General features: G+C 44.1%; 1 protein-coding gene across 1 annotated transcript in view; it reads left to right on the plus strand.

The window, feature by feature from the left end:
* VWA3A (von Willebrand factor A domain containing 3A) overlaps nucleotides 1-25,881 on the plus strand; it is a 2,090,411-nt gene that overhangs the window by 1,264,018 nt on the left and 800,512 nt on the right. The window contains exon 22 of the mRNA XM_069645605.1: nucleotides 7,423-7,581. Within this exon, the coding sequence (XP_069501706.1) occupies nucleotides 7,423-7,581 (159 nt within the window). The remainder of the gene's footprint in view (nucleotides 1-7,422; nucleotides 7,582-25,881) is intronic.

Below are 25,881 nucleotides of genomic sequence, written 5' to 3' on the forward strand. Positions count from 1 at the left end.
ACCTGGTAAAGGTCCAGTAGGTACAGCAGGTAGAGCAGGCAGAGGCCTAGGGGGGACAGTTACAACAGCCTCACCCTCCTCTTCTGACTCTTCCTCAGAATCATCAACATTTTGCTCCATGTTAACTTCAATACTGTCATCTACAGTTGCTGGAGTGGTAGGCTCCTCTGAACCATCACCCAGACTTTGGTTAGCTAACAATCTTTCAATCAGCTCCATTTTCTTGCCCTTAGTCAGGAGATCCTTATGTTTACAGAGCACTCTTAAACAATCAGCAGTTTTGGCTGCAAGGGACTCTTGACTATAGCTTTCTATAACTGACATGTTAGAGGTTTTACTTTTTCAGTGCTAAGCTTTGTGGTTAGTTGCACTAAGGTATCTAAAGCACAATAAAATGTATACTCAATACAAATCCCACCGCTGTACACCAGTGTTAGGCAGAAACCTGTGCAGTTCCCTTGGGGAACACTGCAAAAGATTTAAGACCACAGGTAGAGCAGTAAACCCCTTTGGTAGCAGTCCGCACCACCCAGATTTACCTGGTAGCTGTGGCTGAGCAGTCAGACTTCTCTCAAGAAGAGTTAGGCAGTATGCAAAGTATACACAATATGTACCAAAACACAATAGCACAAGCAAACACTGACCAGAGCTTGGTTTCAAAAGAATATAGTTATTTATTTAAAAACACACATAAGTAAAAACACTCTAACAACGAATATGGTAAAAACACTCCAACACAGTTATAATGAAAGTAAATTCAATCCTTTCTCCTATCTAGACAACTCTAGGTTAACACCACTTAATTAAAACAGAGGTGAGTGCTTAACGTTAGATGACACTCTAGTAGTTTCCAAGAAAGGGAGAGAAAAAGCAGAAATAGGTTAGACACACCACTCTAAGGTCCAGAACACTTGCAATAGGCTTAAAGAAGAATAAAGTCACAGGTGAGCAAAAGTCACTAGGCAGGGCCCACTCTTAGAGTAGCCGGAGCGAAAATGTGCCCAAGATCACACTGTTAGTTAGAGATTCAAAGTCTTGCAAAGAGTCAAAAAGAGTTTAGAGTGGCTCAGAAAGTTTAGCCAAAGTGTCCCAGGCACTCCCAGGTTCGAAAGCCGGGGACTAAATCTACCCCGTACAGTCGGTAGCAAGGGAAGCCAGGCGGAACACAGTACCTTAAGCGGAAAGGATCCTCCAGCGGGGGCAGTTGTTCCAGGCAGTGACAGCAAGGCTCGACGTCGGTCAGGGGAGAAGAATATCTCGCTGAAGAGCAGAAGAGAAAGGTCGTAGCACTGCCCGGGAAGAAACCAGCCGCGGAGTCCTCCGGTTAAGGGGTTGGTACCGACTTTCGCGGTATGGGGGTAAAGTGTGGTATTCCGGATGCCGGGGTGCTTGGCACAGGCAAGGCGGCCACGAGATACCTCAAAAGAACGGAAAGAAGGCGAAAACTGGTTGTCCCCACCAGTCAAGGGAAGGAGCCACTCCGTTAAGAGTTCTCCTCGGTCGTCGGGAAAAAGTGGTGAGACGGTTCAGCAGGGCTCCACCGGGTGGTGTCGTCGAAGCAGGTCGGCTCAGCTCTTCCCTCGTCGGATTCTTGGTCCTGTGGCGACTTCTGAAGTCCCAGTCCCCAAAGCCCTGCTTTTATGCAACAAGCCCCCATTCACCCAGCCTAGCTGTCACTCAAACATGCTAAGTGGTGAGCCGGGCGGCTCACCACTTGGGCCAATCAGGACGGAGTGCGACTTGAGTTACCAAGGTAACTCAGTCCAGGGTGCCTAAATCCCCCTCCACCCCTCCTAAGTACCCCAGACAGAGTGGCACCACTTTGGAGGGCTTCTGTGGAGAAGCCCGCCAAAAGTGGAACAAAGGGCTCCACTTTGGGTCAGAGTTACAGAGGCGAACACCAACGCCATTTTAGAATCAAGTTTTGGCAAAAAGTCCCAACCGGAGTTATAAAAATAAATATATAAACCGGCGGTATGTTTAAGGCTACCGTAAATAAATAATTAAATGTGTTAGCCTAAAACAATGGGAAATCCCATAGGAAAATATTCGCGGTCGAATATAAAAAGTAGTTTCCACTGCCACCAGCCAAAACTCGATCAGGGGGGACGGAGACGTGCCCCCTCGACTAACAGACCCTGGGGCAATCGAATTGCCCCAGCCAGTACGTCCACAATATGATGGTTTGTACTGGTTCTGTTCAGGATTCAAGACTAGCAAAGTCTTTGGTGACTTTACATGCCCTGGGAGACAGTAGTCAGTCCCAGGGTATGGAGTCTATGTTGGGGAGTCCCTAGGACACCCCTGGGTCACGGCACAGAGGGTGCTGTGTGACCCACATCACAAAAATACATGAGGCCCTATGGAGTAAAAGACCCCATAGCCCATTCAACACAAGGTTTAACCAAGAAAACACACTTCAACATGTCCAAGAGTGAGGGTAAAAGAGTCTCACTCTTGGCAGGAGAAAAAATTAAACCCCAGAAATCCAGCAAAGCTGCTGGGGGACTCACTAGGTAGGGAAATTCAGCCTAAACAGAGAATTCTCCCTAACAGGAACGAGGGGAAGACAGACAACGATCCTACTAGGCCAGGTGTCATTCAGATCGCGCAAGTGCAGGGGTAGGGGGAAGGGAAAAAGTGCAAGGGGAGGGGGGAAGTGCAGTAAAGGGTAAGAAGAATAAAAATAAATAATAGGGCTAGCTGGTGGCAAGTGCAAGGTAAGTGCAGACAAGTGCTGGGAAGGGGGGGCTGTAAGGATACAGAGACAGTCCCGCAGTGCAGGGATTGCCAGGGAGGCAGTGCAAGTGGAGAGTGGCTGGGCCAAGGACCGAGGTCGGTGAGAGTGGCCCAGTTGCAGATTCAGTGCAGTTTCAGTGAAGAATTTAGCAGGGGAGAGGGAGAGAGAAAGCAGAAGCAAAGAGGAAGGGTTTGAGGTGCTTCCGGAACCGGAGATGGTTCTCCTCAAGTTTCAGGGAGGCAGGAAGGTTGTTCCAGAGGGAGGCCCCTGCCGCGGAGAGAGATCTACCCCCAACTCGTTGCTTGGCGAAACGGCTGACCCTGGGGGAGTTGTAGACGGATGAGCGAAGAGCTCGAGAAGGAAGATATTTAGGAAGAGAGAGTTGAAGGTATTTAGGCCCCAGACCCCAGAAGGCCTTGTGGACAATGCAGAGGGTTTTGAACTTAATCCTCGCAGCCACTGGGAGCCAGTGTAGAGATGTCAGTCCTGGAGAGATATGGTCCCTGGGCTTAAGGCCAAGGACAAGTCTCGCAGTCCTGTTCTGCATGAGTTGCAGAGGGCGGAGAGTGGAGGCAGGCAGATTTAGATAGAGGCTGTTACAGTAGTCCAGCTTCGAGAGAACCAGGGCTCGGGAGACAGTGAGCTTCTGGGGGAAGGAAAGGAAAGGAAGAATACCTCTGAGGAGGTGCAGCTGGTAGTGTGACTTCTTAGAGACGTCAGATATATGAGGAGAGAAGGAGAGTGTGGAGTCGAAGATGACCCCGAGGCTTTTTGCCTTGCAGGTAGGAGCAGGAAGAGGGCCAAGAGAGGTTGGCCAGAGAGCTGAGGATCATGGACAAATTGACATATCTTCAATTACAGAAGCATATCGAAGACCACAAGACCCTTGGTTCACGCCAATCAGGTTTCAGAGCTCAGCATGGGACGGAAATCGCAATGCTGGACCTTAAATTCACATTGGCCGGCATGGTGGACAATGGTCATCCCGCCCTACTAATGCTTCTGGACCTTTCCGTGGCCTTCGACCTGGTGGACCACTCCCTTCTGGTGACGAGACTGGGGGAGGTTGCACACTGTTCCAGTCAAGCATCCCAGTGGATATCCTCATTTCTCATCCCACGGACAGTCCGGGTGTCCGTAGGTGAGGAAAGTTCCAACCCCGTTTCTCAGACATGCGGCTTCCCCCAGGGTTCCTGCCTGTCACCTACTTTATTTAACATGTACATCCGGCCTCTCCTTGACATGCTGGACGCCCTGGGTCTCCGATATACAAACTATGCTGATGACACCCAGGTTGTCTTCCAGCTCAGTGGGAGGTATGAGTAGGACCTGACTGCCATAAACACAGTCTACAACGCCATCCAGGCTTGGATGGCAGGCAACTCAATTGTAAAAAAAAAAAAAAAAAAAAGCTTCTGATCGTGGCATCAAGAGCTTGCCGTGGCAAATTAGCCCCGGTATATGCCAATTTCCAGAATGCTGGCAATATCATCACAGTGTCGAAAAAAGTCAGGACCTTGGGGGTTTTCCTAGATGAAGAATTATCTGAGGCCACATGTGTCTTATATTCAATCATCCTGTGGCCTTAATACCAAGCGAATACATTATATCCACCCTTTTCTCTCTGCCAATAACTATGCGTTGCTTGCCACTCTGCTAGTTAATTCCAGATTTAACTACTGCAATAGTCTCCTAGCGGGCACCACACACCTTAACATATAAGCCCTGCAGGTTGCACAGATTAATGCAGTTGGGGCTATTTGGGGCCTGCCCAAATGTGCTCATGTTTCAGATGCAAGGAGTGCACTTAGTTGGTTGCCTATACAACACAGGATCACCCACAAGATCCTGACACTGTCCTTTAAATGTCAATCACATACCTGCCCTACATATCTTATCTAGCGGGTAAAGTAGGCGGAAGGAAGCTTCGCTCCTCTCCTATCCCACATTCATCCAGCCCAGATACAAGCAGGTGCGTTACGGAGGTTCCTCCTTCGAAACTCAGGCTTCGCTGCAGTGGAACCTACTTCCTGGACATATACGCCTGGCTGAAAATCTGGTGCTTTTTAAGAAGGAAATAAAAACCTACCTGTTCAGCCTTCACCCACCCTTTCCCAGTTCTGTTTTTTGTAAGCCTTGAGGCCCATAGCCGTGTGGCGCGTTATACAACTTAAAATAAATAAATAACAATATCAAGAATATAAGACGCAAATTACATTACAGATAAAGTAACAGTATCAAGTATAAAGGGTATACATTTAATTATATGGGACTAGACCCCAGCTGCAAGACCAGAGATATAAAGTGCTTGGTGCAAGGGTAAACATACCTTTTCAAATGCACAATGCCACAAACGTTTACAATAACAGTCCATCCACTGTAAAATACATAATGATTACATCTCAACCCAAAATAATGTATACAGTGCTTTCTGTATCTGCCTATATGACGGCACAAAATGCCAGTGCCTACTATATAAATTACAATATGTGTTAGAAAATCTAATTCCACATGCAATATGTTTCAAATAGTGACCGCACTGTAATTGCACAATGCCATCACTGAATGCTGATGTATCCGAGTATACCAAACCAATATACTAAAACACAACAATAAATCCCACATATGTTAACCTATGAAACCAAAAGAAACCCAAAATGAAATATAAATCCCAAAATTGCAGAAAAAGAGCAAAAGGTGAAATAAAAAACAAACAAACAATGAATACCAATACACTAAGAACAAAATTGAAAAAATCAAAACAAACGGAAATAAAACAAAACTCAAAAACAATCAGATGCACCCTGGTGACTACAGGCTAAAAATCCAGGAAGATACAGACATGTTGTTAACAACTGATCGATGCACTAAGTTCCTAGAAAAGTGTGTAACTCTTCATCAATGTTATGCCCAACAGGACTCTGTATCAAAATCAAGTATATATCTGGTCTTCTGTTGGCGCAGTGACAGTTCTCTATCACCGCCTCTCGGTCCAATGGCTATCCTATGGAGATCAAAAAACAGGAAACCTTCCAATGTTCCTTCATATACCTCTGGGAAATGTGTTGCAATGGGATAGAACTCATCACGATTTTCTAAACAAACCATAAAGGTTCCTCAACATTGCCTCAGAGCAAAAAGGGCAAACTCCTGGCAAACTTACATGTTTCTTCCCTAAATATAGAACTTGTTTTTGAATGTGCCTCAATTGTTCAACTGTTAGCTTCATCCCACCTTTTCATGGTGGTTCCGTTCCCTGGATGGGATGACTTTTGGTAGCCCCACCTGAACCTGTAGATTCAGATTCAACTTACTGACTAGAGTTCTCTAGCCGCTGTCTGTGGCTCTGGTTATCTGACCGGTCTCGGTCTTTGCCTCTCAGCTAAGTGCCTCCTTTAGGAAGACTCTTTCGCATATACCATTCTTGTGTTTTTTCCTCTTCACTCTTCCACCTTCTAGGTTATAGGCTTCTCATTTACCTAATTTTAGGGATTCCTTTATTTCCTGTTCTTTCTAGAAATGTCCTTTTCTAAACAGGATTTTTCTACCCTTCTTCGTGTGTTATTTTCCTCCCTCTCCTTGTCACGTACCCGCTGTTCCTCGGTCTCCTTCCCAGGGGGAAGCAGTCATTCCGTCTGTGGTGGAACCGTCTTGCACAGGACGGTGGTGCCTTGCTCCCTGTTGCGGGCGTCTTCTCTCCGGCAGGCTGGTCGTCTTCTTTGGTCGCAGTTTTGTCACTCGCCGGCAGAGACCTTGGAACTGTGGTTTTACACTGCTCTGCTGGGCTCGGTAGCGTTGCACAGGCTCTCTGCCCACCACTGTTGTCCTGCCTCCAGGCTACATCGGCTCTGCGCTGTAATGGTGATTTTCCCTCTACATGGCTTCCTTCGAGTTGGCTGGGTTTGTGTCATCTCCTCTCTTCCCAGGTAAGGGTCTTGTCCCTTATATGCTGGTGTCTGAATTAAGAGAAGCATCCCATTGGTCTGGGGCTTCAACTTTAAGAAGAGGTCAGCAGCCAAAACAAGCATGTGTGAGTGCCCCATTACATTGATATTATGCACTAGTAACATCTATGCAGAGAACACTTGGGGCTAAGGGAGATGTTTCAACCTTGTTGAACTCCGAGTCCTTGTCTCGTAAGGGGGAGTCCCTCCCAGTGAGATCCCGCTTTCCCAAATCCTTACAGAGGGTTTTGCATAGCGAGCTCATCTGCCTAGCCTTACAGAGGATGGCTCTCCCTTGGGGAGAAGGGACGAATTCCCTGGATTTGTCACATTTCACAGGTATTCACAGTGCCAAGTTACCCACGACTGAATAATGTCCTTTATGCATTCTCAAGATCAGACTTGTACAAAAATGTCATTCTAGAATTGTACAGCCTTCAGGCATTCCTGGAGAATGCAATCTTTGTCCTTAAAAGTAGATGGTTTGGTGCTGGTGGCGTATAGATGTGTAACCTGGTTGCAGGATCGCCACCAACTGTATATATGCCATATTTATAATTATTTTGTACACATGACATTTTTATTTCCCAATACAGCTTTCAGATTTGTCAGAGTGAAAGAGGCATACATTTTAAACCCAATTCTGCCTGGGTCAAATATGAATTCTATCAAGTTGAAGATGCTTTTTCCCTAAAATGAATTCTTTTCACAGTGTTATTTGTGCATGTTTCACTGCAGTGTGCCTTTCTTGTGGAATCTCTGAAGCAACGGTGTGGAAGTCAGACAGATTATCAGCCTGCCCTGGAAGATGCAGCCATGAATCTTGTCCACAAGGAGAAAAACAGACGACAGAAAATACCACCTCCAAAACCTACAGCGCTTTCTCTGGCCAGAATGGTTTGATATGTTTTTAATGCTACAATGTTACTATGAATCAGAGGTCTGCAACCTTTGGTTTGCCAGATGTTGTTGACTACAACACCCATCAGAGTCAGCATAGTTAATGGTAAGGGATCACCAGAGTCTTAGTTGAAAACATCTGAAGAGCCGCAGGTTGCAAACCCCTGCTATAAAGAGTCCCGTAGCACATACACTCACTTTGCTGTCTAGAGTAGGCTGAATTACGGTTAAATAAGGATTTTGTTTCTTACCAGTACTAGAAAGGTTGGGTTGTCAGACATGAACTTTTGTACCTCCTAAATATATACCATAATAATATTAGGAAATTGGGTTGAGGCTGCTAGTGCAATGTAGGCCCTCGCTTACAACCCTGTGCTTGCTTAAGATATTAGAGATAAAATGTTCTTTGTGCAAGTGCCTCAACAATTTCTATAACTGAAACATTGTGTTTCTGTCAGACCAATGTAGCACTTGATATGGAGCAACTTGCCTCGTCGTGTAGATGACGAAGTCTTCCAAATAATGTACCTGTCTGGCTATTAGAAATAACAACCAGAATGGTCTATTACTGGAAAGACAGGAGACCGATGACCCAGGCGCCGTAGAAGTGCAGACACGGTATACAGGAGGACACACCACCGGCTGAAAACAAGGCAAGTATCAGACTTTGCATAAACAATAAGGCCAATACAAAACAGCATACACGGAATACCACTAACCTGCTAACTCAGGTAAGAAGTTAACCGGCTGGTAATGCTGACACCTGCAGTCTAAGCAAAGAATACTGCAATGAGTAACTTATCAATAAGCATCAACAGAATAACTAGGAGTCCCTAATTACTTTCTTAGTCTTACCATGTTGGACTCCTGTCCAGTGGTAACAACGGCCCGGAGGGGCAGAGGAAGTTCGTAGCAAACCTCAGTCGCGAGGCTTAAGAAGCAAACAACCCACAACGTACACCTACGGAAGTCTCTAGTCCGTGTACTTGTGAGGGACGAAAACAAGGAAGTTAAAAAACCAAAACGAAGCCAAAATCATTCAAGGTGAGGTAGCAGCGTGGAAGCAATCCAAGGCAAAGTCCAATAACAATCCAATGTCGTGCAGGGAGCGAGCAAAGCAGACCAAATCAGTATCCAAGGCAAAATGAGGGACAGTCCGAGTTCAAGATGAGGAAGGCAAAGGATCAAAAGGCAAATTCCAAAGAGCAGCCAAAGCAGTCCGAAGTCAAAACCGGGAGGACCAGGAAAAAACTATGATCGGGAAACCGGAAATCGAATCCAAAACGCCACCGAAGAAAGTTCAGAAGCGCTGGTGATTGTACAGGGAGGAGCTTATGAAGACTGTATCACGTGACTTGGTTTGCATGATACCGTCACAACAGGACGAGTGCTCCTGTAGTGTAGAGGACGCCAGCGTTGCCAGGCTACCTTCCAGGCACTGGGCTGCATCCGGGGTAAGTGAAGCACTTGACTGCTAGGATACACTTTAGTTTTGCACTGGAGTCTTTGATCGTGGATGCGCCGGTGAGCAACTGGCGACGCCGTGCTTTCTTTCCCAGCTAACAGACTGGAAGGGCAGAGAGATCTAACAGTTTCTCACACTTGTATGTTGTGTGTCACTTATTTTCTTTTATATTACAGGACCGTGAACCTCTTCATTAATTAATGAAGTTGTACAGTATGTAGTTTTATTGATGCATTTTCTTAATTTGCGCTGTATTTCATTTAATTTCATAAATGACCGTACAGTATCTACAATTTGGTCTCTAAATCGTTCATTGATGTGAATTGCGAAGGCATCATGAGTCAGACACAGACAACAGGTTCAAGTTTTCTCAACAAAGTTTTATTTAACTTAAAACACAGGGTGGATGAATGCCTAACATCCCCTATCCTAAAGTGGAATTTGCCTACCTAATGAAATCTAAGGATAGTCTGTCAGGAAGTCCAAAGTGACATTTCTGTCTGTGTTCAACACCAATACTGGCCCTCACAACTAACAACATACAATGTGTAGGGATGTGTAAGGAACTCATGGTTGCAACAGTAATGACGGACACAAGTTAACTCAATTCAAGGGTGTTTTTTGAACAATGAAAGCAGAGTGGAAAAACACCTAACTTAAACCTAAATCTTAGATGGGAGCAAGCGTTGACCATCAAATGAACAATAAGACAAGCCTAGTGGCGTTGTGTGTCAAATTAAAGGGCCTATAATTTTTTTTCAAAGTATTGCCAAGTACTTACAACTAATTACAGAAAGAGTGTGGGATAGGGTTTCAATCAAGAAAGAAGTGTTCTCAAATCATAAGTCAGGATGGCTTTAGCCCGGCGTCTCCCTTTCCCACGTTTTGAGCACAGGATAAGGTGGGACTTCTGAGCACAGCACATGTTCGAGCTTTCCTAGCGAGAGTCGACAGTTCTTGTACTAGCTATCAGGTTCATCGATGGTTAAGTCTCTTGCCTTCGAGGACCTGATGTATTCAACGAACAAAAAGTTCTGTTCCACAAATACGTTGGTTGATCGATTCACCCCTTGCTACCCGTCTTCTGGGCGTAGACCCCTCATGAATTGAATTCAATAAATCAAATAGCCAGCTCCTTTTCTCAAAGAACTGTGGGTGATAGCTTTCCACCCCTGGATCACCCACTTCCGGGCTCGGACCCAAACGACAAGGGGGGCAGTTCACTTCCCCTGGTCTTCCAATACTTCTTGTATTCACAAATCTTAATGTCTTTTTAAACAATGCTTCACGCTTCGCACCTGGGTCTCCCTCTTCTGGGCGTAGACCTTTCACAAATCGTATTCAACAAGTCAAAGTTTGGTTGGTAACTTTCTACTCCTGGATCTCCCTCCTTCAGGCTCGGACCCCTTTTAGATGTCACTTACTTTCACAAAACAGTTAACTGTGGACAACCCTCTGCCGGGTTCACTCCTGCCAACTTTTGTAACACTCTGTTCATACAACCATTTCACCATGCCTTTCTCATTCACCTGTCGTTCAAAGTCTTTCAAATATACCAAGGATTGTGCAAGACCCATGTATGACCACTTTAACGTTCCTTTACAGCTTTCCCAAGGCCTTCTAGTATTTACAGTTTCAACAAACACGGGATTGACCAGAGTTTTCTCTCTAAGCACCCACGTGGTGCCGGACTCCTGTGTTCCTGGTTTTCCCCCTCGCTACCATATTGACGCAATTTCGGAATACTTTAGGGAATCACTGGTAAAGGGCTGGCAAAAGCCTATGAAGGCTTGAGTGATGGAGGGTTCGTGGTGAAAGGGAAATGGGGGATACCGTGTCTCACCTAAGCATGTGCTCTCCCCACTCACCAAGTCTCCTCCACCAAGGGGATCCTCCCTCGTATATTGACCCGCAGGGTCAGGATACAAAAGCGTTGGCCTTTCCCTGGTTACCTGAGAAGAGGACACCAGGGGAAAAAAAGTGAGGACGCCATCAGGTTCCTCACAGAATATGCAGTATTGCACTCTGGCTCAGGTTCTTCAAAATTAAAGGCAGTTCATTTTTTTATATAAAATGTAAAACATGTTGTCAAATAGGTCTTGGGAAGAAGATATTTTTAATTGTAGTTGCTCTTGTATTTTGCAATATATCTTGTTTTGGGTGGATGAGGATGGGTCCAGGTGTCTTTGTGTTGTGAACTATTTTTAAATATGCTTTGGTGAATCTGGATTGATTCATTTAGTTGTCTAGGGTGTAGTGGCATCTCTGTTTACATTTAGTTTTCATTTTTCAAGCTTTAGCTCTTTCTGATTTTTCTAAAAATAATTTTGTTGGTGATTTATTTGTCTTAAGGTCTTTATTACTGGTAGATGTATGTTCACGCTGGCCTTTATACAGTTTGTAAATGCTAAAACCTGTGCATTCATATTTTCTGAAAAGTTATTTGTCTCTTTGGAGATCTTTGCAGTGATTCCGCAATGCCCCTAGTACGTATTTGAAGTCCTCTAACTCCATGCCTCCCACTACCACACACATGCCCATGATGGCTATTCCCAGGCAGCTGCCAGACTGGGTTACAGTCTGCTCTGATCAGTGCACATTATGCATTGTTTTTGATGCTGGTCTAAGTCATCAGAAAGCGCAATCGGCCTTGTTCTCCTTGCCAGGTTATGGGCTATGGATATAATTACCTGTTGTGTCCTCTGCCCAAAATCAGACAACCAATACCTTGGATTCTGACTTTGCAGGTTATTAGTTCACAGTACCAACCAAGGAAAGACACAGGGAAAACGTTTAGGGTATTAGGATCATTCCCCTATACAACCTATTAATAACAAAACCGAGGATCCCAACAACCTGTTTGTTTCTCTAGACCCCGAACTCCAAAATCAGTCCCTACAGTATACATACACCAATTCAATTTGATAATGTAATTTTATTCCAAATGCAACCTTCGATTATCTTCTAAACCATTTTTTTTACTTTATTATTATTCAGCAGTATTAGTTAAAAACCCATAAAAATGTAATCATATTAACCACATTTCCAAAAAAATCAATAGTGACCTGTGCAATACAGTACATTAACTAATATTATAACAATTCGTTAATACATCTGTCTAATATATAAAACAAAAGTCAGTAATTATTCTGCTACCCTCTCTTTACCATTGGTCAATAGTCAGAATGCCCTTTGGTTTGCAGATATACTCAACTCGCAGGACAAGTCTATAGTGGCCGGATACCTCTAACAAGGTCCTAGAATAATTTAATATATCAATTTCATACACTGTTTAACTTTACAGTGGTTTTAAATACCCAACATGTTTCGTTCTTAAACTTGCTACAAGGTAATATAAAGAACTACTTCAGGGGAACCAACGTGACAAATAAAATCTTCACACTCTTTCGGTGTGGTAGTATGTGCACAAATAGGTGAAAGTTGGCTGACTCTTTGTTTCAAATGTTCTGTTCGAAGCTGAAGAAACAATACGGAGAGCTCAAATTAGTGTGGTTATTCTATATTTGTATACTACTATAAGAAAATAAATGTCTTACTGGAGGCTCACCGTAATAGAAGTCCCAAAGTGCACACACACAGTGTGGTTAAAGTGCCTAATCAATAGGCTGCAATCTGTAAGGATGTGACATAAAATACTATGTGAGGAAAGTTTACCACCCTTCGATCATGCTCTTTTTAACAATGAAGGGCAATTCTATACCCTATTACAGTACTCTGTTTAGTATTAGCATACTGATCACGCCATCACCGTAAGACTTCATGGGTATAGGCATTCAGAAATGCAAAGCTCCTTCTACAGTACAATATTTGTATTGGAAATTGTCGTCTCTATTGCATGAACATTAAGGGTATAAAGTACCTTATTCTAGATGTGTGTCACATATGTAAAAAAACTTTAGTAAAATAGTAAAGGATATGGTATTCAAAGGTATACAAAGTCAGTAAAAACACGTTAGCATACCTTAAATGTATGGGCTTCGGTACGAAATTGCATGTTTGTATCCTTGGTGTCTGTGTCCCTCGTTATTAATGTGATAATGTCTTGATTCTCTCACTGGGATAGTTTGTTACTGAATAGTAACTGCTGTTTAAAGCAAAATGTCAATGTCATTCATTATTCCTCAATGAGCCACGGTATGCAGAGTCGGCGTTATCTATGTAAGCTACATATTTGTGACTATAGCAGAAAGCTTTATATCGCGTGTACCTTTCTGTACTCTAAATTACTCCTGTTCTCGGAATATCAACATTCCGTTACTCCATGCAGCTGGTCAGTCAAATACAACTATGATGGTGTCGGAATATACTCAGAGAAAACGTTTGTTACTCTTAACTGCTGGTAGAAGTACAAACTCTGTCATAACGTGTATACTGACTAGAACATACAAATTATTTATTCTAATTAGAAGCTTGACTACTATTGAAACAACAGTGGCCGTTGTCCAAGGCTTAACTTTCTATACTCTGGGATGTTCGTCATCACAGAATGGATGTGTTCAGTTCTACTGTGTGTAGCGTTAGTCAGCCGTATTCAAGTCCCTCTACCATTTCTCCCTCTCTATGGTCATGGGTCTACAAGGACAGCCATCTTGGAATGGAATTGGATACTGCTTTTTGCTAGTCTATATGGCAAATAAACACTAGTATATTTAATCCAATCTTGCTTTGAAAACGGATTACAAAGGCATTTTTCACCAATAAAACTTCATCAGTTGTACCAGATAATACATGCAAGATATAGAGGGGCCTTAAGATATTTATAGATTATGCCAGTCTGTCATCTCATTCAAACCTCCTTCTACTGAATGACAAAAAAATGTGCCATTGCTTTTTCGCATATAATCTTTTCTTAGCGTTCTCCCAGTTGTCAAATGGGTAAATCTGGAGCAAAACAGTTCACCTTATTGTGTCGTTTGAGTGACCCAACATGAAAAAATTGCCTACCAAGGGGGCTGTAATGACGTTATTCTTAATGCAGCTTCTGTGTTCCGATATGCATGTCTTGATCTTCCTTTCTGTCATACCTATATAGAACTTGTTGCATGGACACCATATTACCTATACCACCATACTGGAGTTTCAGTTTGTAAATTCTTTGGACCCATGGTTTAGCCTGTCCTAAATACACTTCCTTCGTTATTTTAGTGAACATACAGTTGACGCACATTACTTCAGTCACTAAAAGGTTGAGTGTCCTTCCATAGTTACCATTAAGAAGGGGCATAATTCATGTGGAATACTGGGCAGGTTATGGCAATACTGTGATCTGATAACTTACAGGGGAAGAGGATAAGTAGAACATAGGGCCTCATTACGAGTATGGCAGTAAGTAGAAAAAGTGGCGGTATCGAAATTGCTGCCACTTTTACCACTCTGTCGAATAAAGCATCCCAGAAAACGGGTGTTAATTCAGCCCGTGGAATTTCCATTGGCAGAATTACTGCTGAAATCTGGCGGAATTAGCCCTGGTGCTAATTTCACCAGCGGAATAGCGCCAGAAATAAAAATGGTAATCCCACTGTATTATAAGTGGAACTACCGCCACAAAAGTGGTGTAATTTCGACAAAAAGAAATGGGCACAGTTACCTCCACCAAATAGTTGGAGACAGGCCTCCTGATAAGGTTTGTACTAGGCCTTTTTACGCATGAAAATCTTGTCAATGCGACAGCTTTATTATTTTACTGTGTACATTTATGCACAAGTTTATAGCAGAGGGCAGTGCAAAGGTTGGGTTACTTGACAGAAACCAGAACACTTTAACACTTTTTTTGAATTTTATCTACATGGATGTAATTACAAGCCATGGAGAAAAGTCTCTGAAACCAAATGTATTTCTCTGAAGCCTTTCAACAAAAAGAAACGGCATACTGTGATAAAAGGAATGGTTTCTTTCCATTCAACTTCTGCCTTGTTGTGTGTAGATGCTCATGGAGCAAACAGAAGCACTGTGCATATTTATTTTCCCAGCATTTTAGGATTGTATAATTAATAAGATGTGTAAGGAAGTCATTGTATCAACAGTAGACCGAGACACAATAGATGCAAGTTTCGAAAACCTTTATTTTGTAGTTTACTGGGCTTTGTGAAATTCCTAACTGGCCCTAACTCTAAAATGGGAGTAATCTCGACCATAAAATAAACAACAAATGAATCCAAGTCAGTCTAGTCAAAATAAAAAGGCCTATACTAAGAAAACCTAACCTTGCCCTCCTTCTCAAATAACAAATGTGTAAAGGGAAGACAAAACAAAGCAAAAATAGTGTCTTAAAAGAAATTTCAGAATGGTGTAGGTATCAACTCCCTTACCCACATTTAGAAGCATAGGGTATCGGGAGTTTCTTAAAAGGATAGGTGGATGGCACAGTTCTATCAGTCTTGCGCACTCTGGCTTGCTGGTACATTTCACACTTCAGGCTTGGACTTCAAGCTTTTCACTGTCTAATCAATTCTTTTGGAGTTGTTTGCCTTACCACAAATGCACAGTTCTTCTCTTGGCTTTCCCTTTGCCATTATTCAACACAGGCTTCCCACTACCTGACTCGAGCATGCCTCTCTTTTCACATTCAACTCTTCACTTCATCGTAGTTCAGTACAGGCTTCCCTCGGCTGGGCTCGAGCCTGTCTTTCTCTTTGTGGGGGTCCATTTCCCCACGTTCTGTCCTTCACACTTCACTTTCACTCAACCACAGATCAGCACAGATTTCCCTCCGCCGGGCTAATGTCTGTTTTTCCCTTTTTCTGTCGAAGACTTTTTAAACTGCAAGGATTTTACATAGTCCTCTGCATGACCACCTCAACCCCCTTTTAAACAATTTGACAATCAACAATCTTCACAACACCAATGCTCCTTGGTACTTGTAGTTTTACTTTTGCCCTCTTGGCCTCTTTCAAAACTCATGTTCTTTTTACTTTTGCTCTCCTGACGGTTTTTAAAGTTCATATAGATTGCTTTTCACTGAATCAACTCTCGTTCTGGATTGCGGTTACTTTCTTGCCTTCGTTTTCCACTTTCCATTATTGAGAACATTTCACAGAGACTTTCGAATGTGCGATTCTTCTTTGCAGGACCACTCTGTTACTTTGTGCACTTTTCTCAGCATTCAATCATTGTTTCCTTCATTAGGCGTATTATCAGCACACACGCAACCCTCAACTCGTGTTACCCAAGTCTTTTGCTCTTAACACAAACCAGGTTTTTCGGTTGTGCAAGGCTTACGCCTTCCCGAAAGGATGGAATTCTCGCCTGGCTCTCTCTTATTCTCTGCAGCACCCGATAAGCCCCTTGGCCCTCCAACTTCCATAGCCTAGTTCGCATCAGCCCCGAAAGAGCTGTTCCTTCTTGCAACCAGCCTCGCTCAAAGTGTGCCTATGCGTGCCACCTTTTATCCTGACAGGGACTGTTAACAAGTGGCAGGTGTATGTAATTCGTATTGCGTGCCTTACTCTGCCTGATCTCATTAGAGGGACCGAGCCATTGCAAGTCAGTAGAGGTAATCCTTCTGGCCTCATTCCTCATTGGCTCAGTAGTGTGGTCAGTGTGAAGTGGAGAGGAATTTTGGGAGTTGTAGTTTCCAATAAAGTAATCTGGGATACAGGGGGTAGATGGGTTAAGGAAAAAGGGGGATACCATGTCTCACCATCCGGTGTTTCACCCCACCCCCCCTTAACTTTGTGCCCTACAACTCTGTGACCCTGCCAATGCAGGAGCCAACACAAAATTAGCAAAGACGCCCCGTACCCAGACGGCCCCTCGCCCTTCAGAGACATCCCAAGCTTCCTGGACTACTATACTACCCTTTTTGTTCAAGGAACCTATTCTTGAATAGCTGACTCAGCGGATCTCTCTGGGACAAACTTGCCCGGGTCTACACTGCCTACCAAGGCTCTCCCCCTCCCCTTCTACTGCTACGGAGTTCCCCAATTCAACTTGTAAAGCAGAACAGTCTCCCATCCTTCACTCCCAGCCCGGATTCACCTAAGGCTGCTACAATCCTGCTGGCCCAGAAGAAGGCTCTCCATCTCTAAGCCGAAACGTCACTGCAGCAGGTGCCACCTGCCGTCAGTTCAATATCTGGGAAGTTCTCTTCCCGACATAGACCAACGATTGGCCACTACCCATTAAATGTGTAACATCTTACTATAAACAACTAGGTTTTGTTATATTTTCAACTGACAATCAGGTTCATGCTCTCTTTGGACAGTGGACTTTTAGTACCTCTTATACCCAGAAAAATGACATGTTTAAAGTTAGCAACTATGTCTTTCAGCAAAATGTACTAAAATATGATTGTTATTCGAATTGTTTGATCTCATCACAACTACATGTGCAATACTGGATGTGTTGAAGTTCACAATGCTTGTTTTTAGAAAGAAACTGCAGAAACAATGAATCTTTCTCTAACTCAGGTTTGAATGTCAAGATTTGACTATCTCATGTCAAGAGTAATGTCATGTTACATCCACTCATACTCTAGGACTTTTGCTTAGTTATGTTGTGGGCACACATTGATATGAGCATTGTTTCCATTTTCTGTTTGCATTTTCAAAATGATTATAGTAACTTTAGTTATTTTCTCATCATGTCAACTTGATTTTTACTTCAAATACATGTAAATAAATACATGTCCCCGAAACTACGGGGCACTTAACAGAGTTATGATTTATTCAAAAGCAGCCCTGTTATTTCTCCACATGTGAGCACTACTTGAAATACTTGTATGCTGGGCCTCTGGTGATTAGTATCAAAACGAATACATTATATTGTGGAAAGTGGAACTAGCCTACGTTATGATAGTTGAAACTAGCTCCTGTTACTTGATTATTGTAATAGCAAATACTGCTAATGACTTGAGTATTGCTTTTAGCCTATGTAGGCATGATTTGTATTTAGCCCACGCAAGTATGACCTGTACTTAGCCTATATTGCACGACTACCGAGTATAGCTATTAAGTTAATGCCTACAGCCCTAACTCGTATATGCCTACAATCTGCTGCCCCTGCCACCAATTATGTAGAAAATCACCAAGACGCAGACATTATTCCCCGCCTTAGGCTTCCTTACCATAGTGGCTTCCGTATCCGTTCCCTCATGCCCACCTAAGGACAGAAACCTGAGGTTGAGAGCAAGACTTCCCCCGCATTTATGATCCCTTATCAAAATACACCATCAGAGGTGTTCCGTGTAAGGCCGACGCAAAATGTCTCCACATCCACACACGCCAAAGGTAGGACTCTAGACTGGGTTGCTGATTTGAACTGCAACATTAGTATTACTAATATAACACCGCAACCCTGGACCGACCACACCTTAATCTCTTTCTCCACCCTACTTGACCTTGTCCGTCCTAAACCGATACTCAAGGCACCGCCTCTCCCTACTAGATGTAAAAAAAGAGATCACGGCAGAAAATCTCCTACCTCATCTTCTCCCTTCTCTTGATAATCTAACCAACAACGCAGACCCCACCCTGTTCAATAGTGCCATGACCAAGGCCCTTAACCCCATAGCCCCTCTTAAAACACACAAAAGTAGACAAATATCCCATCTGAATAATTGGTTTACACCGCATTTGAAAGAACTAAGGATCAAAAAAGAAAGTTGCAATCAATATGGCGCCATTCACCCACTAAAGAGAACAAAGTCTCAAGCTAACTAAGCATTCTAATCTCTACAAAAAGGAAATCATTAGTACAAAAAACACATTCAATGATAGAATATCTAAGGCTAAATCAGACACCAAGGAATTATTCTCCATCCTTAGAGAAATGGAATCACCTATACCTCAAGTCGACAATACCCCCAAAGGCAAGCCTTGGTGTACTAAAATTCAAAATGCCTAGTAGGCAAAATCAGCTCCCTCCAAACTAAAATTGCCAATAAAAAAGCATCCTTGCTCCTTTCCGACAGAACCTGTACCACAGCAGCAGCTCCTACTTAATCCTCTTAACAGCACTCCCACCTATTTAGCTTCAAAGAAATATCTATAGTTGAGACAGAAAAAATTATACTCTCACTAAAACCCTATAACTGTAAAGGCGAAAACTGCCCAACCCAAATTATAAAGGACGCAGCTAGAGATCTAGCCCCCTTTATCTCAAAACTTATCAATGCATCATTTAAGTCAAACCTTGTGCCTAACAATCTCAAACAATCCTGGGTGCTCCCCTTGCTCAAAAAACAAACCTTAGACCCAAATATACCAACAAACTATAGACCTATCACTACAGTCCCATTCCTACTTAAAATCATTAACAGAGTAGCTTACCTACAAATTCAGGACTATTTGGAAATCAACAACTTATTAGGCTCAAGACAATCTGGCTTCCGTCCCCTTCATGGCACAGAAACAGCCTTGATTGACCTCAAGGCCCAAATTGACGAGCTGAAGGACAATGCCAAATCAGCTATGCTACTCCTCCTTGACCTGTCGGCAGCTTTCGACCTGGTAGAATCTGCAGTTTTATGCAATCACCTTAGATCTGCTGCCCACTTTTCAAGTGATGCCATAACCTGGATACAATCCTTCCTTGCCAATCGTACAATGAGTCTTCTTCCCCCTAGCAGCTGCCGGCCCCATACAAGTCACCTGTGGTGTCCCACAAGGATCATGCGTATCCCCCACCATGGACAATATCTTTACTAAGCCTCTATTCGACAGGTTGGACAGACTGGGTGTTATCTACACCAAATACGCAGATGGCACTCAGATCCTCATCCCCCTTTTGGGCAAGTACCTGGAAGATTCGGCCTTATTTAACAAGATATATCTCCTCGTTCAGGCATGGATGGCATCCCATGGCCTCTAACATTGATAATAATGTCATTAAAGTGATGCCTGCAGTCAAAACCCTTGGTGTCTATCATGACTCAGCACTCACATTTAAGAAACAAACTAACATTTTAGCATCCTCCACAGCTTACACACCTGTAAATTGATCCAAGCTTGCCGGCAGTTCCTATCTGAGACCAGTTGCATTATTCTTGCCAATGCACTTATTCTATCCAGACTGGATTATTGCAATGCTTTATATGCAGGATCCAATAAGTACATCCTTGATAAACTGCAAAGGCTCCAAAATAACGCTCTTAGAGCAGCGCAAAATATCCCTATCAGAGAGCACATCTCAGCATTTCGCAGGAAAACACATTGGCTCAAAATCAGAGACAGGATAACTCTCAAAACCCTCTCTCTTACCTCCAAACGTCTTAACAATATATCCCCTCTCTACCTTGTTGACAGGGTTACTAAAAGAACGTCTGACAGACCCACGAGATTGACCAATGCCCACAAGCTTATGGTTCCAAGATAGAAAAAGAGCTCTGCTGGCGGTTCGAACTTCCTGGTTATAGCTGCCCAAACATGCAATGGACTCCCTGCAGACCTTAGAACTGACCAGCCCTACCCTAGCTTTGGATGTAAAGTCACTACCTGGCTACGAGCTAATGAAATCGAAACCTGACCTCCCTCCTTATGACCTTTCACCTTGCCTTGACCTGCTCTCCCCTGCCTCCCCTTTGTTAAATGACTATCTTCCTGAATGTAGTTGCTAAGTATTCTCCTTCTGCTCTGCAACTAAGTATACTATGCACACCAATGCTGTAACCAAGCTCCTAAGTATTCTTGTATTCGCTGTAACCAAGCTCCTAAGTATCTTTGTACTGTTCTGTAACCAAGTTCTTAAGTATTCTTGTATTGCCTGCGCCCAGCTACCTGAGGGTTTTGGACTAGCGCTATATCAAATAAACAAACAAACAAATACAGTTTCTTTAAATAGTACAACATTCGACACTTCAGAAATGTTCTAACTTTATCGACGGTTACCACACCCCTAGTTATATATCCGCTTCACCCCCCCTACCCAGGTGATCCTCCCTTGCTTGTCCATCCCCAGGGTTGTAATCCAAAAGCGATGGCCTTTCCCTGGCCACCTGAGTAAGGGATCCCCTGGGACTAGGCTATGAAACACCCTGTGGTTTTTTACAGATGGAAAAGTAAGTTGCAATTGATTATCAATCTTTTGTAACAAATTATGCTTTTTTCTAGTGAAAGCAAACCAGTATTGCACAATTGTATTTTTCAGAGTTCATGTGCTGTGTGCAGATCATTTATACATTTCTAATTTAATTTACACTTGAATTATGAAAACAGTGTATAAAATGATGAGTATGCACGGTCTAGTTTACATCCATGCACCCTTGCAGTCAATGGAGTACATTACTATAAATGGTCAGTGGCAACAGAGCCTTTGCTGAAGGGTAAGTGATTGTCATTACACCAATCACAGGTGTTATAGCCTCTCACATTTTCAAGACTACAATTAAAACACCAAAGCCTGAGTCTCCAGGAAGCGCACGCGCTGTTCAAAAACAAACAAATGAAAGTTACATTTGTAATTGAAATAGAAACTCAGCAAAACCTGTCCCTATGATAATCCAGATAGTTATTTAACTTTATATAGCGCTTCATACATGGTTCGTCCAACATCTATGCACTGTGATTGTTATACCTCAGTCGATACTCAGTTTACAGATCTCTGAAGGGTGTTAGCCAATAAGATAGCTCAGCCGTTTGAGAGCTCGTTGCTGCGATCTGTGCGTGATCTGTAGGTTGCAAGTCTGAATCCCGGCAAGGCCAACTAAGCCTTTCATCATTTCGAGGTCGATAAAGGAGTACCAACTTCAGTTTGGTGATAATTGCCAAACATGCTATATAAATAGCCATTTCACCATGAGATTACGTATAGAATTTAGAATGGAGTCCTTGCCTCCCTGCACTGTTGTATCATCAGATTGGCATACCATTAGGTAGTAATAGCTCCAGGAAAAGAGGGCTTTCATTTAACATCAAAAGACTATTCTGCCATTGAACCTCAAAACTCACAATACAATTAGTTTGCTTTTCTATGTAATTGGCTAGGTTTTTGTGTTTTCAATATTTAAATATATACCGGAAAGATGAAATGGCCAGAGAAATAATGAAAGGTGTAGTCTGTCCTAATGCGGAAAGATGCCGTATGGTAATGATTTCCATACAGTTTTTGCACACGTCGGCTGGAAGTCGCATACATTTTACTCTCTTGCAAAGGAGAAACACCATTTTTACTCTCATGAAATCACATTTACTGTAAAAGTTTAAAAATGGGGGGTAAAATACTCCCACCTCAAAATCTTATCTGGAGCACTGGGTGGAGGTAAATAATTCCAGGTGAGGAAAATGAACCCACAGGTGCATCCAATGTACTCAGAGTATGTAAGGGACACACCTTCCCCAATGTTACTTCCAAGCACCATAGATGGATGTTGTGGCAGAGGTACCCCTTGAAGATTGCTTTGGATGTTTGGAACTTGGCAGCTGTCAGGCACCACTATGCCAGGGTAGCCCCTATTATGATATGATATATTTTATTTATATTGCGCCCATACACAGGTGTTTCAGAGCGCGACCAGGCAAATGGAGGGGGAGCAGGGGAGAAAAACAAAAGCAAACTAACTTACTAGGCCCAGTGACATTGAGAACGTGCAGGTGCATGGGAAAGGGGGGGGGAAGTGCAACAAAAAAAAATGGAGGGGGTCAAAGAAGTGCAAGGCATAGGAAAATAATAAGTTAGTGAATAAATAAGGTGATAAGAGCATTGATAAGGGCAGCCAGTGAAGGGTGCAGGTCAATTCAGATTCGGTAGCATCTGATAAGTGCAGGAGAGGAGTGGGTAGGGGACCTGTGAGTGTACAGATAACAGGCCCAGTGCAGGTAGATGGTTTTCCTCCAATTTCAGGGTGGCAGGGAGGCCATTCCAAAGGGAGGATCCGGCTGAGGACAGAGATCTGCCCTCTGCACGTTTCTTAGAAAAGCGGCTGACCCTGAGGGAGTTTGAAGTAGAGGAGCGAAGGGCTCGAGAAGGGAGGTATTTACGTAGGGATAGTTGAAGGTATTTTGGACCCATGCCCCAGAAAACCTTGTGGACAATGCAGAGGGTTTTAAGTTTAATCCTTGCATCCACTGGGAGCCAATGGGGGGATTTCAGTGCTGGAGAGATACGATCCCAGGGCTTGAGGCCAAGGACAAGTCTGGCAATTCTGTTCTGGATTAGCTGTAGAGGGCGGAGAGTGGAGGCGGGGTAGCTTTAGAAAGAGGCTGTTACAGTAATTCAGCTTACAGAGAATCAGAGCTTGGGAGACAGTGAGCTTCTGTGGGAAGGAGAGGAAGGGAAAGGTACCTCTGAGCAGGTGTAGTAAGAAGTTAGATTTTTTTGAGACTTCAGAGATGTGTGAGGAGAAGGACCGTGTGGAATCAAAGATGACCACGAGGTTCTTTGCTTCACAGGTAGGTGCAGGAGGAGGGCCGAGAGCGGCAGGCCAGAGAGTAAGGGGGAAGGAAGGAGAGGGTGTGCCGAGGAGGAGGATCTCCTTTTTATGTGCATTTAAACAGAGATTGTTGGCGGCACACCGGATGATAATCAGCAGCTTGGCTTCCGGCGGCCGCGAACACTCCTCCCATGGCAGTTGCTAACTTTGACATTCAGGGGCTCCTACTAGGATATTACAGCAGCAGCAACAAAAGAACCCACCAAGACATAGGCGGAGGAGACATGTGGCAAGAAGGGTAGCCATTCCGAGAGTCTGACCATCGCCCTAGGGACTGGCAGATAAACAGTTGATAACACTGTTACCTTCTCAACCGACAAACCACTGCAGACCTCCTCACCCTTATCCAGCTTGGAGAGTGCCATCAATATACAAACAGCCATACCACCGCTACGGAAGCGTAAGTCCTACAATTTTGTACCACAAGCACATATCCACAGACTGTCAGCATGCTGCATGGCATGTCGCAACCAACATTTTCTACAGTGCTGGGACAAATGCTGAATGCACTCCTGAAACGTGCACCAGCCCATCTCTCTGCTCAGCACCCTTGCAGAAGTGCATGCCATGAAGGTCAGGTTTTACACCACTACCCAATTCCCCAATGTAATAGCAGCTTTGGACTGCACACATGTGTTCCAAAACCGGAAACAGTGACATTCTCTTAATGTGCAATGTACATGTGACACAGACCTCACTGTGTCCCACTGCTGCACCTGTTTACCTTGTTCAAGTCATGATGCTATGGTACTACGGAGCAGCACCTTGCCTGTGTACATGGAGACGCACAGAGGACAGCACACTTGGATCCTTGGTATGTATCCTCAAAGGTGAATGTGGAAGTGAATTGTGGGGGCGCGGGGAGGTACCAAAGATACACCATGCACATCTAGCAGCAAGAAATCCTGGGGCATGATCCACATTGCCTTGCAACCATCCCATGCCATGTCCCCTCCCCAGTCAGGCTGAAGGAACCACAAGCCCCACAATGCCTAACACACCATAACTGAAAATGCATTGTAGTGTTAGAGCGCCCCCCATCGTGCCCCTCAGATTGGATGAAAGGGCCCAGGTGGCCACCTATATAAATAGAAAGGAAATCCCCCCCACCATTCCCAGCAACACACAGCTGTACGAAGACATACAATAAGTCAATCAAACACACTACCATAGGCACACAGCAAATACACCACAATGACCAAGAAAAAGGCAGCACAGGTCGCAAATATTCCAAGTACCCTTTTGGATGTGCAGGTGTTCTGACTTGAGTGTCGTGTAGACCAATGAGACCTCCGTCCCCAAGTGACGCACAGGGGAACTAAAAGAAACCCGCTGTGCGACCTTTGAGGCCACAGGTGGGAGATGACTTCCCGGATCCACGGAACCTCTGGAACACCAATGCTGCTGTCAAAAGGAATGAGGTTAAGTACCAGGCAATCACAATACAATTAATCATACCAAAGGATCTAAAAGGTCTTACCTATCGGGTGTTAGGAAAACCCAGGAAACCTAGTAGAGGTTCGAGACTCAGATGATGCGGCGGTACCTGGAATAGTAGAACCGTATGTAAGCGTGGATGTAGGATCCGCCACCTGTAGGAGTGAAGGCGTGACTTGAATCCCCAGAAGGGAAATGGCGTAGGAGTTCAGTGAGGTACTAAGGGATGATCCAAAGACAAGTCAGGGTATAGTCCAAAATCCGGCAACAGGTAAACAGTTCCAAGCAAAGATACAAAGGGGTATCCGAAGGAGTCCGAGGTAGAGTTCCGTGATCAAAGGTAACTGTGGAGCAATACGTAACGCCAAACAGAGTCTGAAGACAGCTGAGAAGCAATGAGTGTTCTGTCTCTCAGAACTTTATACTGTGCGCCTCTGGGTCATGTGACGTCTCTGGGCCACGTGACGTCCACCAAGGTCACCTGAGGAACGCCACTCTGGATCACGTGATCGACGTGGAGACGTAACACCGCCCCTTCTGCTATAGGTTCTCCAAGGCAATTGCCAATGCAGAAAGGGTTGCAATCAAGCCCGTACACCATAGCTGGTACGGAGTTTTCGGTCCTTTGGTTTCACCGAATCACTTGAGCCTCGAACCGTGGGAGGAGATGTTGGGGAAATGTGAGCAGTGTTCTGGTGTGTAGCGGACTGGTGTGTAGTGGACTGGTGTGCAGAGGATCGCCTAACATAGCCCCCCCCCCAACGGCCCACGACCCCGTGGGCAGGACGGATGATCCCTATGGAAGCGGGCTACCAACCGAGGGGCGTCTAGATCCAAAGCGGAAACCCAAGAACGCTCCTCCGGGCCGTAACCCTTCCAATCCACTAGATACTGAAGCCTGCCCCTAAACCATCAGGAACCCAAAATGGCCGACACCTCAAAGACATCAGGAGAGGCCAGGGACACCGGTGCAACAGGGGCTCGGAGACGGACAGAATCGGGACAAGGC

Source organism: Ambystoma mexicanum, chromosome 2p, assembly GCF_040938575.1.
Source record: "Ambystoma mexicanum isolate Mex_15411 chromosome 2p, UKY_AmexF1_1, whole genome shotgun sequence".
Lineage (NCBI taxonomy): Eukaryota > Metazoa > Chordata > Amphibia > Caudata > Ambystomatidae > Ambystoma > Ambystoma mexicanum.